At 42.0% G+C, this 12102-nt stretch overlaps 3 protein-coding genes, 1 long non-coding RNA gene and 5 other non-coding genes across 11 annotated transcripts; 2 read left to right on the forward strand and 7 right to left on the reverse strand.

Moving 5' to 3' along the window:
• The first annotated feature begins 425 nt into the window (after window positions 1-425).
• On the forward strand, window positions 426-497 carry trnae-cuc (transfer RNA glutamic acid (anticodon CUC)). Its single transcript has one exon. It is a non-coding gene; the product is annotated as a tRNA-Glu (tRNA).
• Window positions 498-1193: 696 nt separating this feature from the next.
• LOC133514930 (uncharacterized) lies at window positions 1194-3271 on the reverse strand. Of its 3 annotated transcripts, none has more exons than XR_009798899.1 (6): window positions 3198-3271; window positions 2650-2761; window positions 2355-2431; window positions 2090-2160; window positions 1479-1575; window positions 1194-1367 (listed from the first exon to the last, which is right to left on the reverse strand). It is a non-coding gene; the product is annotated as an uncharacterized LOC133514930 (long non-coding RNA). The 3 variants fall into 3 exon arrangements; XR_009798897.1 differs by having other exon boundaries at window positions 2626-2761; XR_009798898.1 differs by lacking the exon at window positions 3198-3271 and adding an exon at window positions 3079-3190 and having other exon boundaries at window positions 2626-2761.
• Window positions 2226-2311, reverse strand: LOC133515154 (small nucleolar RNA SNORD35). Its single transcript, XR_009798972.1, has one exon. It is a non-coding gene; the product is annotated as a small nucleolar RNA SNORD35 (small nucleolar RNA).
• Window positions 2491-2577, reverse strand: LOC133515152 (small nucleolar RNA SNORD35). Its single transcript, XR_009798970.1, has one exon. It is a non-coding gene; the product is annotated as a small nucleolar RNA SNORD35 (small nucleolar RNA).
• A 1012-nt stretch (window positions 3272-4283) lies between the features above and the next one.
• Window positions 4284-5920, reverse strand: rps11 (ribosomal protein S11). Its single transcript, XM_061847037.1, has 5 exons — window positions 5813-5920; window positions 5252-5392; window positions 4987-5062; window positions 4603-4732; window positions 4284-4474 (listed from the first exon to the last, which is right to left on the reverse strand). Exons 1-5 carry the CDS (start codon window positions 5825-5827, stop codon window positions 4351-4353), a joined length of 486 nt encoding a protein of 161 aa, XP_061703021.1. The 5' UTR covers window positions 5828-5920; the 3' UTR covers window positions 4284-4350.
• Window positions 4784-4868, reverse strand: LOC133515156 (small nucleolar RNA SNORD35). Its single transcript, XR_009798973.1, has one exon. It is a non-coding gene; the product is annotated as a small nucleolar RNA SNORD35 (small nucleolar RNA).
• Window positions 5127-5213, reverse strand: LOC133515153 (small nucleolar RNA SNORD35). The gene has a single exon (XR_009798971.1). It is a non-coding gene; the product is annotated as a small nucleolar RNA SNORD35 (small nucleolar RNA).
• Window positions 5921-6238: 318 nt separating the features above from the next.
• polr3k (polymerase (RNA) III (DNA directed) polypeptide K) lies at window positions 6239-6986 on the forward strand. The gene is made up of 3 exons (XM_061846785.1): window positions 6239-6513; window positions 6598-6685; window positions 6765-6986. Exons 1-3 carry the CDS (start codon window positions 6403-6405, stop codon window positions 6890-6892), a joined length of 327 nt encoding a protein of 108 aa, XP_061702769.1. The 5' UTR covers window positions 6239-6402; the 3' UTR covers window positions 6893-6986.
• A 45-nt stretch (window positions 6987-7031) lies between these two features.
• Window positions 7032-11981, reverse strand: cdip1 (cell death-inducing p53 target 1). The gene is made up of 5 exons (XM_061846782.1): window positions 11719-11981; window positions 10741-10909; window positions 10509-10667; window positions 9032-9317; window positions 7032-8357 (listed from the first exon to the last, which is right to left on the reverse strand). Exons 2-5 carry the CDS (start codon window positions 10814-10816, stop codon window positions 8246-8248), a joined length of 633 nt encoding a protein of 210 aa, XP_061702766.1. The 5' UTR covers window positions 10817-10909; window positions 11719-11981; the 3' UTR covers window positions 7032-8245.
• Between the last annotated feature and the right edge of the window lie 121 nt (window positions 11982-12102).

The following is a 12102-nucleotide window of genomic DNA, read 5'->3' on the forward strand; positions in this document are numbered from 1 at the left end:
AGTTCTGAGGTCGCGGGTTCGATTCCGGATCCGCCTGTGTGGAGTTTGCACGTTCTCCCCGTGGCTGTGTGGGTTTTCTCCAGGCACTCCGGTTTTCCTCCCACAGCCCAAAAACATGCAACATTAATTGGACTCTCTAAATTGCCCCAAGGTGTGATTGTGAGTGCGGCTGTTTGTCTCTATGTGCCCTGCGATTGACTGGCGACCAGTTCAGGGTGTACCCCCCCTCCTGCCTGTTGATAGCTGGGATGGGCTCCAGCACTCCCTGCGACCCTTGTGAGGATAAGCGGCTAAGAAAATGGATCTATAGTGTAAATACCACAGTTTGAGTTGAGATAACTATGCCGAACATGCGCGCATTAATTGTTCCCGTCCAGTACCATCTCGTGTGTACATCGGTTATACAATGTACGCAGTTCCTCACATCCCTGGTGGTCTAGTGGTTAGGATTCGGCGCTCTCACCGCCGCGGCCCGGGTTCGATTCCCGGTCAGGGAACTTCGTTTTGATAAAGTAGTATAAATCTATCACAACCTTGTAATTACAGTACAATCATGCGCAGTGATTTTCTTTTATACCGACAAGAGAATAGATGAAAACTTAATGTTACACTTGAGAGCACTAACAGCTCACCCTAACTTCACTTCCTCAACCTTCCTTAAGTGTATATTACCAAAAAGGAAATATCTCCTATTTGAATATCAACACCTCCGTTTTCCAGACAATCCAGCTCAAACGTGTAAATGCTGTATTCACTGTAAATATTCAATATTTTGATGTTGGAGTAGATAACCCAGTAAAACGTGACACCGCTGAAAAATGAGTTCCTCTGTAAAGGTTCAAGTTTATTCATTTCCAGAGGTGTGTAGAGTAGCCAAATATTGTACTCAGAGTGCTCTTGCTTAAGAATATGACAAGTAAAAGCACTCCAAATATTGACTTAAGCTAGTATTTAAAGTATTTACTTCATGAAGAAATACAAATAAAGTTCAAATTTATGCCTCTTGTGTGTGCAATATTTAACACCTTTTAGTAACATTTTCACCACAACAAAAATTCCTGTCAATTGTGGCTCATTTGATAAATTTTGAAGCATCTTTCATTGCATTGTGCTGTAAACAAGTGTATTGTCGTGCTACCGTGGTAGCCTGATACAAGTCATGCAACTCAATCAAAAACTGGAAAAAAAAAGGATTATTTCAACAAGTTTCTTTATTTAAGGGCAACTTGTTTCTTCTGGCACAGCTAAAACTTTTGGAACCGCTTCTTGGCTCCAGCCGCCTTTGTCACCTTGAGAACGTTGAACCTCACAGTCTTGCTGAGCGGTCGGCGCTGCCCGATCGTCACGATGTCTCCGACCGACACGTCCTGCGTGGTGGTGTGGGACGAGAACCAAAACATTAAACCAAGGAGAGTCACTTACAGAGTCAGCGCTAAACGCTGAGCTAAAAAGCGTTTCAGTTCAAAGGTGGCTAGTACCTGAAGCGTGGCGAGAGATGAACAGACAGCGATGGTACTGCAGGTAGTCGGGTCTGATGACCAACAGTCCTCCTCATCTTCATTTTGGTCACCACACCTGCACAACACACGTGCAAAGTTAGGAAACAGTCTTTAAGTGCGGGAAACCAAACGCCGTCAAACCGCCACATCAGCCCAACTGGCTCCAAAGACCAATCGGGAGATAAATATCAGTAGAAGAGTAGTATCGCGTCAAAACTTGTAATACAGTGTTGCCTTGACTTACGAGTTTTGTGTTGAGGGCAAAAATGTGCCATACAAGTCTAGTAACTTAATCCCAACACGATGTAAATCAGATTAACTAGTCTGTCTCAAACCAGTGTTATACTGCCCCCTGGCGGCCAAATGAGAAATGTCAAGTGAATTGAAAAATGTAGTTTAAATGACAAGAGTTTTATTAATGACACTCTACATAGTGCTATAACTAATTCTCATGTTACTTTATTAGTGCCCAGTGGCGGCCAATGAAAACACACCAGAAGAAGCACAATGTCCATTGAATTTGAACAAATACTGATAAATTCTTGAACTGTTAATAATGTAAAAACAAAATCTTGATTGTAAAAACTCACATTAGTTTCTCCACTGATGGAGAAGTTTCCAGTGATGGGCATTTCTTGTCAATGTGGGGGCCTTCTGTAGCCTACACAGAGGAAAAGAATCATTTCAATAATAGTTCATCAATTGAATACAACATTTGCGAATGTGTTTGCTGCATCAGTTATGCCAAAAAGGCGTCGGCGTCATAGCTCAGCAGCCTACGAAGACCATCGTGAGAAAAAACATCACGTGCAGCTTCAAGTGTGTGTGGTGATGGGATTACAGAACAAACTGTACCTCTCTTGGGGTTTTGAAGTCCACCCGGACACTTTTAAGGTAACGGGGTAGCTTTTCTTTTGCTCTCCGTCAATAGCCTACACAGAGGAAAGCAATCGTTTTAATCATTTTGTCAATGGAATACAACATTTATGTATCTGCTGCATCAGTTTTGCCAAAATGGCATTGTCGTCATGGCCTTGCAGCCTACGAAGACCATCGTGAGAAATAAACATCACGCGCAGCTTGAATAAAAGATGGGCTGGGTGGGGGGGGGGGGGGTAAATTGTACCCATTTTGGTGTTTTGAAGCCCACCCAGACACTTTTGTGGTAACGGGAGAGCTTCTCTTTTGCTCTTCTCGTCCCTTTCTTCTTCAGTCTTCTTGTTCGGAAAAATGGCAAGCCGCTTCTGATAAGCCCTCTCGGTCTGCACAAGTTTAAAAAAAAAACAATACAGTAAAAAAAAAAAAACATCCATGGTCAGCCACGTGACTGCACTGCAATCCGCCCACGTGGCTTCGCTAAATGTCCCCCTAAATTCACGTTATGAATACCAACCAATAGCAATTGTAATGTTTGGTGATAAATGTGACAGCAGTTAATTAAAACAGGGAAAAGAGACGGGCAAAGGCTGAAGAAATAAGATAGAGCCAAAATTTAAACGCGTTAGCATTCCGTCGGCTAAAATTAGCGACCCACGAGGACGCACGGAGCTACAACAAATTCCTCATTTTAAACACTTACTATGCCTTCAAAAAGCCAGCTAAACGAATAATTAAAGCATCATGAACTTTGTTATGATGTAAAATTGGGCCTGAGCATTCTTTTAATGGTTTACTTCCAGGCTGCTTTCTCGTACGTACCTGTGCATCCGCCATCTTGGTCCATCGATTTGAAAAGAGGCCGGAACTTGTACACTGCGAACGCAAATTCACAGAAATACCGGAAATGACACATGACAACATTTTTATACTTTTTTTTTATTTGACACTGTAAATAAAGTGGTGTAAATTAGTGGTGACAATAATATGGTTCCGTAGGAAATAAATAAGCTCGAAAAACAGAAAAATAGCCCGGAAAAACAGGAAGAGAAAATTAGTCCGAAAAACGGAAAAAATAGTCCGAAAAACTCAAGAGAGGGAAAAATACTAGCCCGAAAAACAGGATTTTTTTGTGTGTGACAGCAATACGATTCCATATTATTGCACTGTTACAGGTCACTTGTAATCTGTGTAAAATAGTGTTTCACGTGATATGTAATCTGCTTTTTAAATAACGTGAATTTTAAAGGGAATAGAACTAAATAAACGGATACTCTTACCACCAAGGTGTTATCTCACCTTAGAAGTGGTCTGAAATATCAATTTTGTGCACTTACAATATAACAAAAAGCGATGCATAACAAAACTCGTTTTCTGAGTCTGTAAAGTTAACAGTAAATTTGTCTGCCCTAAAACGAGGCATTATGATTGGCTTTTGGAGGGCCACGTGACCACTTTCTGCTTAGTGAGCTTTTGAGTCACGTGAAACTTGCAGTGACCATGTTGGATTGGTCGCAAAGGAAAACCATGGTGATGAAGTCAAAAATTAGATTGGGTAAGCAACTAAGGGGTGAATACAAACAAGCAGTAAATTGAGCATTATAACCAAATAACTTTTTCACAGCATAATCTTAATTGCCTAATATGCCTAACTTTTGAGCTGCACAAACTTATACAGTTCTATCTACATTCTGAAGAGCAAATGCAAATAGTAAAATAGTTAAAATTTATGCCTCCAGTTTCTTGAATATTTAACATTTTTATTAACATTTTCATTATGAAAAAAATTGTCCACTGTGGCTCAGGTGACACATTTTGTAAATGCTTTTATTGCAATGTGTTGTAACCAAGTGTATTGTCGTGCCACGCTAGTAGGCTGATACAAGTCACGCAACTCAATCAAAAACTGGGAAAAAAAACCAGTTTATTTTAACAACTTTCTTTATTTGAGGGCAACTTGTTTCTCGTGGCACAGCTAAAACTTTTGGAACTGCTTCTTGGCTCCGGCCGCCTTTGTCACCTTGAGAACGTTGAACCTCACGGTCTTGCTGAGCGGTCGGCACTCCCCGACCGTCACGATGTCTCCGACCGACACGTCCCTGCGTGGTGGTGTGGGAGGAGAACAAAACACTTATCAAAAAATAAATAAAACCAAGGAGAGTCACTTGCAGAGTCAGCGGTAAACGCTGCGCTCGCGCAAGCGTTTCCGTTAAAAGGTGGCCGGTACCTGAAGCATGGCGACAGATGAACAGACAGGTTCTTGTGCCGCTTCTCAAAGCGGTTGTACTTGCGGATGTAATGCAGGTAGTCGCGTCTGATGACGATAGTCCTCTGCATCTTCATTTTGGTCACCACCCCTGCAAAGTTATGACAGCTACTCAAAGAGCAGAAAATCAAAACGCCGTCGCAACACCACATCAGTTTTGCCATCTGGCGTTGCTGTCAGAGCCAAAACGGGCTCCAAAGATCATCGTGAGGAAAACATAATTTGAAGGGTAGTATAAGAAAACGTGACAGCACAAGAAACTGTTGTGTTGGGTACATTAACTGTTTTGAAATACAAGTCAAATTAAACTCGCATCACTGTCGCAGCGTCACGCGTTCAACTAACCAGAGAGGATGCGGCCACGGATGGAGACGTTTCCAGTGAATGGGCATTTCTTGTCAATGTAAGTGCCTTCAATAGCCTACACAGAGGAAAACAAATCACTTCAATCATTTTGTCAATGGAATACAACATTTTTGTATCTGTTAGCTGCATCAGTTTTGCCAAAAAGGCATTGTCGTCATAGCCCTGCAGCCTACGAAGACCATCGTGAGAAATAAACATCACGCGCAGCTTCAATCGAGGGGAGGGTGTGAGCACAACAAAGTACCTCTCTTGGGGTTTTGAAGCCCAGCCCGACACTTTTGTGGTAACGGGGTAGCTTTTCTTTGCTCTCCTTGGCGCCTTCTGCGACCAGAACACGCTTCTTGTTCTGGAAGATGGTCGGCTGCTTCTGATAAGCCCTCTCGGTCTGCACAAGGAAAATATATTTAAAAAAAAAAATACATTCAATACACTTGCATCCATGGTCAGCAACGGAAATTGCACTGTATTCTGCGCACATGGCTTCGCTAAATTTCCCCCTACGTTCATGAATGTTGTCAACACCAGACAATGTTTGGTGATAAAATTGACAGAAATTAAATAACATGTAAAGATGAGACGGGTAAAGCTAATCGCGTTAGCATTCAGTCGGCTACTTTAGCGTCCCACGAGGGCGAGCGGAGCGGCAACAAAATTCCTCATCTTAAACTGACTAGACCTTCAAAAACCAACCTAAGCGGTCTACAAGAATCTCGCAAGAACGTATGTGACGTAAAATAAGGACTGCGTGTTTGTTTAAATCGTAAAAATGTCGTTGAAAACGTCTAGGCCGTTGTCTTGTACATACTTGTGCATCCGCCATCTTGGGCAGCTGAGTTGTAAAGAGGGCGGATCTTGTACTCCCCGAGCGGAAGTCACAGTTGCACCGGACATGACGCACAACAGGAGCGTTTTTGTCTTTAAATAGATGTTTTTATATTGTTTTATTGAAGACATCGTAAATTAAGAGTTGTTAGTGTATTTTATATAAATTTGATACTGTTACCGCTCACTTTTAATGCGTGTCACGTAGTATACAATATGCATTTGAAATAAAGTTCATTTTAAAAGGAAATGAATTAAGAATATGTACATTTTTTTTAAATAAATTGATACAATTGCCACTACTAACTTAAATATTACAACAACGTAGTTTAATGTTGTTGAGTACAATATTGTGGATTTGTTTTTCGCCGTCAGTTTTCGTAAAATGTTTTTCAAATGGTTCCGACCCCTTGTTTCTTAGCGGGCTCTAAAAAAAGTAACGCCTTGTCACGTTTCTTGTTTTGATTCTGGCAAAGGGAGCCGTCGTGTTTTGGGCCCTGCTATTGCACTTATACTGTTTTTTCCTTTTGACATTTTTTGTTCAGTTGCTATTAGGGCGTAATCTTCGCTAATATGCTTCTTTTTTGTCCGACTTGCGGGAATGTTTTGATCGTCGAAGAAGGACAGAAGTGCCTGAGGTTTGCGTGCAACACTTGCCCCTATGTTCATAACGTCACGAGAAAGGTGGGTGGGAAGACGCGTAGTACATACGAGACGTTCAACTTTCATTGTTTTTGGATGAATTCTGACACGTTTGACGGTCTGCAGGTCAACTATAGAAAGTATCCCAAGTTAAAGGAAGTGGATGATGTTTTGGGTGGAGCTGCTGCTTGGGAAAATGTGGATTCCACTGCTGGTGAGTTGACGAGACACGTACTTCAATAATAATCCCATGTGACAATACATTATCATGCCTCCCTTTTGTTTTTGTACAGAAACCTGTCCAAAGTGCGAGCATCCTCGGGCATATTTCATGCAGATTCAGACCCGATCCGCCGACGAACCCATGACCACTTTCTACAAATGCTGCAATGCCCAATGTGGACACAGATGGAGAGATTAACAGATTTTGTGAAAATACTTTTGTCTTCCCATGTGATTCCCAGCTGTTCGGTACTTGCTGAGCTTTTTCTCATGTAAATAATTTCTCCAAATGACACATTTTCAGTGATGTACTTTATTTTATTGATAAAATAGTACCTATATACAACCTTCAAACAAGCCTGATTTGCGTCATTATACAGATCACAGAGCGAGAGCAATGCTGACTGGCAACTTTACAACAACAATGGCGTACAGTTTGAGTAATAAAACTTTTTTTTTTGTTTGAGTTTTTCAAGTCTGGAAAAGCAAAATATGCAACTCAAATGCACATTTAGTCATGGCGGGTTTTTTTTCTCACATTTTTATTGAAATGTGGATTACAGTATCTGAAAAGTGAGCTACTCATGGGGGCATGCTGCCGACGAATTGTTTAAAATCTGATTACATCATATCTATGCAACTTTGTGGCTCTGACATAATCATATTACGGCAGCCTATTTTAACATGCTTTTTGAGCATCATGTTTAAATGAGCGTGACGGTAACGTAACTTGTTCTCCGACATTCTCTCGTCTGTCATAACCCGTCCGCTGAGGCGTCGGCCACGGCAAACATTCGGCCGACAGCGACTGCGACGATACAATCTTGGCGAGGTCAGATTTACACACTGGTAACAGTTAACTTCAACTGAAGTGCACCTATAGAGGGATTCGCCGGGAATAACGCCTGAGGAAGCCTCAACTTTTGTGACTAAGTTTTTGCGATGCAATAGATTTAACTTTAAAGTGCAAATGTCTTGTTTTTTTTCTTCTTAAAAGTACATCATGAACAGGGAAATAGCTCAACTGTTTATCACTTTTAAGCATACTGCAAGAAGCCCGGTAGAATAAAAATTAAAAAGAATCTTAAACAGAAAAAGAAAAAAAAATCGTGCACACGTCAAGATGGGAATATTCACATTCAAGAATGGATCGGAAAAGAAGTCGAAAGGGCCAGACACGTATGTTCACAGTCTTCAAGATGGACAAGGATAAACATGTCTTAAAATACTTTAGATAAATAGGACAGAAAATAAAGATTTAAACCCATCTTGCTTCATAGCAAGATTTACAGATCAGTTCAAATAAAGTGACCAGTTTCACAGCCTTTCCCAACAAATGACTTCTTCATTTACACGTAACATTGTGACGAGCCTTCACCTTTTCCCGACAAAGCATGAAAGAAAATGCTGCCCGTTGAGCTTCTGCTAAGAACCGAATGCGGTGAAGGATCTCTACAACATAATTGCTTTCCAAAAGACAAATTAAGAGGTCAAAAAGTAGCACACGTAAGGGGGGGGGGGGGGCGGCACTGCGAGCGAGCGTCAATGGTGGTTAGCATATACGTTTGTACGTGTAGATGTAGCCCTTACAGTAAGGGCAGGTGTGCGTCACATCCTTCAGATCGTCGATCAGGCAGGGAATCAAGCAGCAGCCCAGATCGCACCTGAGATGAAGAGGATGGGACATTTCAATTAGCCGTTTTTTTTCTCAACCACAATACGTTCCAGAAGGCCGGTTGAAAAGTGAAACATTCGCAATCCGAAGCGTGTTTTCCCATTACAATTAATGGCATATAAAATGCGTTCCAAGCCTAAATTTTTTTAAAGTGTTTTTTTTTTTTTTAGCTTTCCCTGATAATAAACTGCATAGTAGAAATAAATGTATAGTTTAAATATAGGAGCCATGATCGGGGGTTAATATCCCTCAATTGGAAAAAAAAGTCACTACCGGGACACATCCGAGTGGAGAGGCTGGATTATACACAAAGAGCTTTGCGTGTGGGTCAACTGGTTGCGTTGTGGCAGTCGCATGCTTCACGTCTTTTAGATTTTTTCTCAGGGGTGCATTCGAATTCAAAATAACAAATCATTGTGGGTCAGCTGGTCGGGGCGTTCGAATACCGATTTTCGTTCAAAAAGTAAGGCAAAAAAAATCTCAAAATTTTCGTCCGAAAACTGAGGTACCACCATACAATGTATTCTCTGACAGTGTTTAAATTTACTGAGATGACTACTACGACTGGAAAAAAAAAAAGAACTTTTCCACAGTATTCTAATTAAGTGAGATGCACCTGCAAAGTGAAAAGATCAAGTGGCGCCACTTGCGCGATCCACTCACCCCACGAAGAAGCAGAAGAGACAGAAAAGGGTGTTCATGAGGCCCACGTCGTGGGAGATGCGCGTGACGATTGCCTGCTGGCAGTGCGGACACACCGTCTGCACCGGCGACGTCTGGAACATCTCGCCTTGCAGCACCGTCACGGTCGTGGCGGCGCCCGGCGGGGCCATGACGGTGGTCGCCGTGTGGCCCCCCATGTGCACAAAGGGGCCGGGACCGCCGGGGCCCATGTGGGCGGGCATGGGGTGCGGGAAGTGGCCGGGCGGCGGCGGCGGGTAAACCCCCCCTAAAAAATACATTAAAATAAGCAAGAAATCCAAAATGCATGACTAACTAAACTTGTTTAAAATAAATTCAAAGCTTCGGATATGGCGCGCCTCCTCGAGTTGATGAACTTCCAGGCTTTTACTAAACAGGACAAACACATCCAATAATTATTCAGCATTTTTTAACTTAAGATAACTATTCAAAATGTAACCTATAATAAGTAATAAGGACATGCTGTTTACCCATTACTAAATAACTGCTGCACCTCAAATGAACCAGCAATGACCAATACCGCCACGTGTCACTGCAGACGTCACCACAACATAGACAGGCTCCAGTCGTTCGGACGGACGGCAGGCCATCAGAATTTGACAATTTAGCACAGTCCAGATTTGCATAAACCTATCATGCAAATTAGCCTTTGAGCAGCATTGCAAAATTCCCACCTGGATGTTTTTTTTCCTCCCCAGATGCAGTTCAGTGCGAGCTTGAAAAGACTTACTGCCATCACGCTGCGGCAATTTGTGGCACAATTTACCGTATTTTCCGCACTATAAGGCGCACCTTCATTGACTGGGCTATTTAAAAAAAAAAAAAAAATCATATCTAAGGCGCACCGCATTATAAAGCGCATTGAATAGACGATACAGTAGAGGTTGGGGTTACGTTATGCAAGGCTCAATATTGATCCATATATAAGGCGCACCTGATTATAAGGCGCACTGTTAGCTTTGGTGAAAATTTAATTAGGTGTGATTTAGTCGCACCCCTTTATATTACGTACAAGCCATTTTTCCTCATCGGCGGTGATTGTAGTGTGTCTTCTGCTTCCCTGGGTTGGAAAGAACACAACCTGTTTGGAGAAACCTGGCATGGATAGTGTAATTATCCAAGTATGCGTCGGAGGAATGTGACGGCCATGAAGCTTTTCAAATTGATGCCGAACTGCAGTCGGGGGAGAGTAAAATTTCTTGCCACGTAACAATTTTGTAACTCTGGTCCAATGTCGATTGATAGGCAACAGGTAAGGGAATGGTGTGCATACAAAAACCGCAAAGGACAAACTGTCAAATGTTGATGGCCTCACGTCACTACGAACAAAGAACAAGAAATATTCTGTTAATCGGAACTATTGCTTAAAAGGGAGTATATAGCCCCTTTTGGGTGACCCCCTACAATAGCCACTATGTGAGGAAACGGGATGTGTCACCTTGGGGTGGCGGGGGCATATGCATTGGCATAGGCATGGCCATGGGCCCCTCTCCAGGGACGTGCGGAGGGAGGAAGCCTGGGTGTGGGCCTTCGTACGGGGGTGGGCCGTAGTCTGGAGGTAGAGGTTGACCCTGCGGGGGCCCTGTTCTTACAGGAGCTGTTTCACAGAAGAACAAGAAATCAAGAAATGTGCCGCACTGAAGACACACTGGTTAACCTGTTTTTTTAACCTGCTTGTCCATTTTTCTCCTCAATTAGGGGAGCGCTAGGACCTCCTGGGTATGGCGGAGGAGGATCGCTGGACATACTGGCCTGAGAGACTGGACACCAACCGGTGGGAGGTGGGAATACGTCGGATGCAAAGCTATTCTGAGAACTCTTTGCTCTTATTTCACGCTGCTGGAAACACAAATCACAGAAAGTTTGCATTGTAAACATGCTCAGAGAGGTGAATGAGGTGGTTGCCGACATTGAAATAATAATTGGGTTAATATTATAAGATGAAAAAATGTGCATACACACAAAAGTAGTATTTTTCATTTTAAATCTATTATAAATATGTACAATAACCACAATTGTCATTTGAGGATTCAACACTAATGTTTCTAAATGGTGTCTATCACATTTTGAAAACAAAATGATGCTAAGAAGCATTTAATATATATGAATTTTTTTTTCTCCAGTTGCCGAACACGGTTACCAGGTAAACAAGGTCATTTTTTTTAGTTAAACCCCGAGATTATCCTGCTCAAAGCTTCCAAGCACCCCCTGAATACTTGCGTTACGTAATCCAAACAAGAGGAGAAATAGGTCAAAAATAATAATAAATTTAAAATAAAACGAAAACAGTGCGCGTTGTGGGCTCCAAATGTTGACTGCAACGTTATTAGTGACGTATTACATACTGCGGCTAGTGATGCTAGGCTAATTGACAGGTGACAAGAGAATCACTTCAGATTAGACTCAAAACTATCTGTCAGCGAGAGGGCATCGTTATTCTCTATTTTACTTGTGTGTGCATATGACAAAAATTTAATATTCCTTTTAATGCCCCCACGGTTGAGTGTAGCTTAGCTTGTTGTGCTAATGTTAGCCGCGTCGCCATTCGAGCTCCACACTAAAGACAAACACAAGCGCAGATACCAGCGCAACGACAGCCAACAATATCTTACTGTTATTATTATATAATATTGTGACTGTGATCTTACCAGCTATTACCTATTGCGGAAAGGCAGCTTTGCGAGTGCTGGATCTCGGAAGTTGTTGCACGTTACGACGACGTCAGCTCAACCGGATATTGACACCTGCAGAAGTCGTAAAATCGCAAGGGCCACACTTGTTTTATCATTCATAGCAATTCTTAATATTAATTATTTTCGTTATGATTATTATTAATTTACATTCTATAATCGCCCGGCATTCCACTGATGCTACGATTACTTGTGTATGCTTGTACGTGTGTAAGAGGGCCGAGGCTGGTGGGGGGGGTGACCGTTTTAAATCCCGAAATAAATTTCATGATTTGCATTTTTACACATACTCGATTTGATGATATTGTATTGCTTAATATGCTTTGAAAAAACACCTTACCG

Source organism: Syngnathoides biaculeatus, chromosome 16, assembly GCF_019802595.1.
Source record: "Syngnathoides biaculeatus isolate LvHL_M chromosome 16, ASM1980259v1, whole genome shotgun sequence".
NCBI classification, from domain to species: domain Eukaryota; kingdom Metazoa; phylum Chordata; class Actinopteri; order Syngnathiformes; family Syngnathidae; genus Syngnathoides; species Syngnathoides biaculeatus.